The 7,439-nt window shown below is 34.2% G+C and overlaps 1 protein-coding gene across 1 annotated transcript; it reads right to left on the reverse strand.

Moving 5' to 3' along the window:
- Positions 1-747: 747 nt before the first annotated feature.
- Positions 748-6,777, reverse strand: LOC120356468 (serine/threonine-protein kinase D1-like; the record flags this gene model as incomplete). The annotated part of the gene is made up of 3 exons (XM_039445395.1): positions 748-930; positions 2,927-3,110; positions 6,509-6,777. Coding segments are annotated over 3 exons (636 nt in total), but the record flags the coding sequence as incomplete, so codon positions are not given.
- Between the last annotated feature and the right edge of the window lie 662 nt (positions 6,778-7,439).

The following is a 7,439-nucleotide window of genomic DNA, read 5'->3' on the forward strand; positions in this document are numbered from 1 at the left end:
CCACATCCCACATGCGATAGCGGTTCGTCTGCAACCGGCCTAAGTCTATAAGCGCCCATATATTCCAGTGCACAAATTGTAAACCTGATTTGAACATGTTCAAAAGTATTGACCGAACTTGATAAAACCAGGCATAAAGTTGATAGCGACAATGAAAAAATCTGATACATCAAAATATTGTGAACATTTCAGTAATGAAAACCCATATGGAATTATCAAGTAATCTCACAACATACCTACTATTGAAAAGACTCTCTTCAGCTTGCAATATTATACCGAAATATAGTTAATCATATTTCAACATTGCATTACCTACCATAAAATAAACAATCTATTTACAACGACTTAGAAGTGACAGCCATCAAAATTTACAACCAGCAAAACCGAAAGCTTTGAATTACTTGTCTATTGGTTTTTTACTGTTGATAACATTCATAAACTAGATAAAATTGTGCGAACAGAAATTCAATGCTAGTATCACAGTAAGCCTTCATTAGTCAGTACATTAAAAGTTTATTGTTACTTAAACAACTTGAATAGTAGAACTATTGAGTACTTGAGAAATAGTACTTAGAAGTAAGAACTTACTTACTCTTCTTAAGAAGTAGTAGAGGTATCGAGTACTTGAGAAGTAGTACTTCAGAAATCAGAAAAAATATTTTTGTAAAACAAAACCATAAATACAAGACTATATGAAGGATGTAGCCCTAAATCAAAACTCTAGATATGCATGCTTTTATGAATTACCATCTCGGGAGATATCCTTCCATGGATTGGGTGGGTACATGAACGCGGCATTCTGTATCTGCTCGTTGATGTCCTCATCCTCGTTGAAGGGAAACGTGCCACTCAGCGACACGTACACGATCACGCCAACACTCCACATGTCCAGTGACCGGTTGTAGCCCTTGTTTCGCAGAACCTCTGGAGCTGCACAACAAGTTATTCATTTATCCAATCATTGAAAATAACACAACTTCCACAAAAGTACCACAGGCTTAAGCCCAAAATATTAAATCAGTCATTTATTAAGGACATTTACATTTACACGAACTCAGGAGAGGAAAATAGTCCAATCCGAGAATAGTTTTAGCACCGAAACCTCCAGGAAGAAGACCCCGTGGGAGACCACTACCTCCGTAAACAAAGCCATAGTGCATTCGTGTGACGTCGGCACAGGTAGGGCTCCTACACCAATAAAAATTCGTTGATTTCAGCTGATCTATATCAGCTAGTGTTTTTATTGGTGTAGGAGCCCTACCTGTGCTGACGTCACACTAATGCACTATGGAATTGTTTACGGAGGTAGTGGAGAGACCCAGACAGAGATGGTGGCAACAGGTTAAGACTGACATGGAGAGGCTTGGAGTGACAGAAAAAGGTGCTGCGGAGCTAACTACGTGGAAACAGTTTGTTGGTGCGGCCAAATATCAACTTAGATATAGATGGCCCTGGGAGTAAGTGAATAAGAATTTACATTTATGTAGAATACATAATTGTATGGTTATATGAGGAGTTTGTGATCGTAAATGTATTTATTCAGAATTTAATTTATTTTGTCATAAAACAATTACAAAGATAATGATAAGTGGAGAAAACACTAAAAAATGAAAGAACAAATCATAAATCTATTTTCAAGTATTACCAGAAAGTCTAATCTAATCTTATTACCAGCAAAAAGAAAAACTTTGCACTCTGGTGATGAATGAAAATGATACTGAATACACATTCAAACTACCACAGTATCTCCTTCACAACTACTTAGAAAGTGAAAATGAGACATGCTTTGCAAATTTTGTGCAAAATTTTTGGTAGAGAGTTGTTTTGTAGAATTTATTTTGAATACTGAGAATAAGTATATTGTGGATATCCCTTATATAATTCATAAATTCTACAAACAATTATTTATTAACAAAGAGAGTTAGATGGATATTTAATGATTAAACTGAGCAATAAGAAATAAATACTACAGAATTGAGCTGTATTCGCACACAACAGTGACAGAGAACAGTGAAAATAAAATCCCCATAAGTTCCAATGGTATTATTCATACTCACTCAGCTGGGCTGAGTGGCAATAGTCCAATAATTATTGACAGTTAATGGAAAAAAGCAGTTCGCTGTTTCACTGTTTCCCAGTGAAAGCTTAAACTGAATTGATTCAGCTGGTGGTAACAACATTACAATAAACGAGATACAATATTGATTTAATCCAGTTGAAAACTAAAATTCCGTTTACACTGAAAATGTGCAAAAGATGCTAAGGTCTTTGAATTTCCAAAGTTGAACGTCAGTACTTGATTTGGACCCATATGCACAATCTACGTTAATCGCTAAACCACGATTACTTTTAGACATGGTTGCATTCATCCTAAGGCTAGGCACACACCAGTTAGTCAAGACAAGACAAGACATGATCAGACACGTTCAGTCACAATACTTCACATAGCTGCTCATTAAGAAACAATATAAAAAATCTTGAAGCACCTTTATTTTTAAATAAAACTTTGAAGTAGTTTAACAACTAGTTTCGGTGATCACACCATCGTCAGGTTATATATTTTATTTTATAACCTGGCGATGATGTGATCACCGAAACTAGTTGTTAAACTATTTCAAAGTTTTTTTAAAATAAAGGGTGCTTCAAGATTTTTTAAATTGTTTTAAAAAGTAGCCCATGTGAATGAACTGCTTATTAAGATATGTCTAATTGCAATGCCTAATCAGAGTGAGTTGCGTCACAAGCAGCGATGTGAAGTATATTGTGACTAAACGTGTCTGATCATGTCTTGTCTTGTCTTGACTAACTGGTGTACGCCTAGCCTAATGTTGAATTTCCAGTTAAAACGATCAGCTGATTCATCTCCATTTGAACTGAGATAGTGCATATTGTCCTAAGAGAAAGTAGTGACATACAAAAAACTTACCTAAATAGGCAGGAGTGCCGACAACTGATCTACGAAACGACTTTTCGCCGATAATGCGAGCAAAGCCAAAATCACAAAGCTTCACCTGAGGAAAATCTGAGTCTGAACTGAGAAGCACATTCTCCGGTTTCAAATCACAGTGAACTATATTTTTACTGTGCAGATGTTTCAATGCTATAAGAATCTGTAAAAGATATAGATCACATTAGAACTTATTTCATACATCTACAATCTTAGCAGCCATTATTTGGTAGAAATACAGAGTGTTTATACGAACTGCCTACCAACACTCTAGGGCATTGTTCCTGGGTGAAAAAAATCTAAATATCATATTTAAATTGTCCGGAAGTCATCAGTTACTCACACAGCGGCCATCTTGCCTTTTTAACTCGTTATTTTTTAAAAATAATGGTTAAACATACGAAATTTAAACTTTGCACAATCATTTACAACAACTAGACAAAGCTACCAAAAAATTATGATAATTTTTCAAATTCGTAAAACAAAATGGCGCCCATTTAAAATTTTGATTCTTAATAACTCTGAAACCGTTAGTTTCACAACCATGATTGCGACCATCATTTTGTATTATGAATTTGAAAAATTATTATAATTTTTTGTAGCTTTGTCTAGTTGTTATAAATGATTGTGCAAAGTTTCAATTTTGTATATTTAACTATTATTAGAAAAAAAATAAGAGGAAAAAAAACAAAATGGCCGCTGTGTAACTGAAGACTTCTGGACAATTTAAATATGATATTTAGATATTTTTCACACCCAGGAACAGTTCCCTAGAGTATTGATAGAGTTTGTGAACACTCTGTATATAGTAAAAATGCTAATGTATTTGTTATAAATTCGAGTTAAATAGATCAGAAATGTACTTAATGAATAAAGACAAATATATTTCATAGAATCAATACATTACGTTTCTTTTGACTCTATGAATATATTCACAAAGTAGATCTTCCAAATTCTTGGGGAGATGTTGTAAATTCCTCTAGTTTTGTTTTTTATATATTATTTGGCTGGTTAGGGTTTTTAACTTTATTCTGTGCATATTTAGGCATCAAGTGTATGTGTGTAAATTATCTGCTGTAACGGTAGCACACCCAAGATACATATAATCGATAGTTAAGAGTTATATAGTTACTTTTTGATGGATTAACTGTTTTATTGTTTTTTTTCTTGACTATATAGTTATGAGTCATAATGTACTTATAAGTTTTTTTTTCGATTTTTATTGCAGCTTTTGAAGTAGTTCAATGTTGATTCACAAATAAATTATTGTCAATTGAGATTTTCTTTTCATAATAGTTGAATATTCATACGTCTTTTTTTCAAGATGAGATTAAATTAAAGTGCAATGTATATTATGTGTATAATATTGAAAGTTAGTTTCATATATATCAATGTTACTGTGCAGCATAGTTTCGTTTTGAATTTGATTTGAATGTTTGTAATTTAGTTTGAGTAACCTACCTTTCTATGTAAATGTTTGATTTCAATGTATAGTACATTATCAAGTCAATCAGGCACACGTTTGTTTCCGGAGTATATTATTTTGTTTAATCATTATTTTTTTTTTTGTTCCCCTCTTGACTACAGACTCAGGGACGAGTCTTTCAGCGGGATGGGTGATGTGTCCCCTGGTCATATGGGACATAATAGAATCATATATTTATCTCATATGATCAGGATTTTAGAGTTTTAATTTACGAAAGTTTAATGAACAATGTTTTTGTCTTTGAACGTTTTTGTCATCGACAGAAAGATTGTTTTTCATTTGTTTTCAAATTATTGTAGCTTCTCTTTTGTTTTTGATAACAAACGTGCTCGCTTGTGCGCCTGATAAAAATATGTATTTGAAATGGCTTCATGTTTGGCATTGACTGAGTTATATATTAATACCCAAATTTTACTTGTGTCGGTGTGTGAGCTCGTTCGTTAGGACTGTGAGTAAAAGTCCGGCTGTTCTGGTGAAGGGGATAGATTTTGTTCTTGTTTTATAATACAGTTTTCCTGTCACAGTTCGGGCAGTTTAAAGAGATTGTATTAAATAGAAAGGGATCTGAACCCACTTCATTAGATCAGTTTTTTTTTATTTTTCATTATAATTAACGTCGCGTTCAACCAGTGGATGCCAAATTGGGAAGCCATTATCATAAAGGTAGGTGACTACTGAGTCATTGTTTTAAATTTTCCATAACCACAACAAATTTAATCTTCACTAGCAGCCAAGCGAGTAGCCCTTGAAAAATCATCTGTTTATTATTATTTCGTTATTTTCTAATTATAATTCTAATTTTGTACAAATAATTTATTGTTTTGTTTAAATATCAAAAACCAGTACGATCATATCTTGTTTTTCATTTTCCCACCCTTACATACTCGGTGAAGGCAGATCTTGCTTACATATTTGGTGAGGTTTATCCTGCCGTCCATATCGTGCTTACAACATAAATTGTACAGAAGAAACATCAAATCTTCCTAGGCGAAATATTTTTTAATATTCAGAATATTTGAAGCATAGAAAAACTCTCTTGAAACACTCTTTTAAATTCTTGATTTTGCTTGCGTATTCAGAGCATTATTTTAACTGTTTCGATTGACCTATTAGGTGGGCCGTCCAGTGGAGCCGATTTCGTCTGAACTAGCATCGGCTGAAACTACCGAACTCGTCCGAACGATCCCCCAACAAAGAAAGCTATATATTGCTCGTCCATTGCAACAGGTTCATACGTCCGTGCACGTCCGTCTCCGGCCGATCAAGTTTTTAATCCGAATTGAATGGGACTTTCCGGCTCTGTCCGCCGAAGTCGAGCTGAGACAACATCATCCTAACCTCGAAATTGTTTCACAGTCTTGTCTGTTTTTGTTTTTTGAACTTGTTCTGTTTTAAAAAGTTTCAACTATGGACAATGAAAAGTTGATAAGTTTGATTTAAGAGCATATTCCATTGTGGGATATGCGAGACAAAGATATCATCGTCGTGGTGTTCAAAGGAGTCTGTGGTGTGGACAAATATTGCTGAGCAAATAGGATCTAAAGGTAAGATTATTGTATTAAATAACTAATTTAATGAATATTTGTTTATTAAATTTTTAAAATTTTATTAGAATCATTGTTTATGAATAATTATGGTGGCTATGATAGTAGTTAATTCAATAATTGGCAACCAGCCAACTACTGAACTAAACTGACGAGAACGGTTCCAATGGACGACCGTGTTCGGCTGAATTAACGGCCGGCAGATTCGTCCGATCAAACGGCCGAACGGATCGGTTGAATACGGTTCCAGTGGACGGTTACCCTTAATATGGAGTATCTAAAACTGCTTTTTGGATCTGGATTATCGAAGATGAAGATAGAATAATCCAAATATCTACGAGGATCATAAAAGATTATTTGAAGTTAGAAGATGAATTTAAAACTATAGTATTTTATGAATGGAAGATGTGCATGATGTGATGAAATATTACGTCTGATGTTGTTTAAAAGCTCATTCACATCTCTATAAAAGTTTATGAATGAAGATGTGCATCAATGAGATGAAATATGATGTCTGATCTTGTTTATTACCTGAGTGATAAGGAACTTAGTTATTCTCTCAGAGAGACTTCGCTTCTCGCTGGACAATATCATTTCCAACATGTCTCCTTTGAGCTTTTCCATGACAACGAATATACGCTCAACTGTCTCGAACATGCGTTCCAAATTGACAACACCCGGATGCGACAAGTTCTGCAATATTGCAACTTCATTCTTCAATTGAGCCTCTTGTTTCGTTGGGAACCGCAGTTTGTCGATCACTTTGATGGCTACAGCTCGTCCTGTTTTTCTATGTAATCCTGTGAGAAAATCAATTCAAAAGTTAATAAAATTGGAAGATGTATTTCAGCCTTTTTTATAAATTAAACATCATTGGAAGCTTACAAGCTTACATCAATTCAGAGGCGAGGCGTCCGGTCATCTCCGGATTCGCCGATGACTGGACAGAAATTGATATGTAATATGTATATTATTGAATTGAAATATTTAAAATAATATAAAAAAAGGTGAAGAAACCAAAAGATAATCGTTTTTATGCGAGCGCGCCAACTTTGAATAAAGTAGACTACTGCATCGTCAGTTCCATCCTTTCAATGTAATTCTCAAAAACATGCGATTCCAGTAATGATATTTAGCATTTGTTACCACCACTCTTCTGCATCATCACTCCCCCTCTCACCGTAAACGATGGTGGAGTAAACGGTCAAAGACATCGCTATTCTCTGCGAGTCCACTGTTCCGCGCCAGTGTTGCAAACAGTACGATTTTTTTTTGAATTTGTTATTATATGATAATTTTATAATTTCATGTCAATTTTTTAAATTATTTCAATTATTAAGGGCCAGTTCCCGAGCTTGAGATCTAGCCAAGTTCTAGACTTTTCAACTCTTAGATTTTAACTAGTAAACTTATCTCAATCAATCAATCAATCAATCAAGAATCTTCTTATTTTCACAATACA

Source organism: Nilaparvata lugens, unplaced genomic scaffold, assembly GCF_014356525.2.
Source record: "Nilaparvata lugens isolate BPH unplaced genomic scaffold, ASM1435652v1 scaffold6819, whole genome shotgun sequence".
In the NCBI taxonomy this organism is placed as follows: Eukaryota; Metazoa; Arthropoda; class Insecta; order Hemiptera; family Delphacidae; genus Nilaparvata; species Nilaparvata lugens.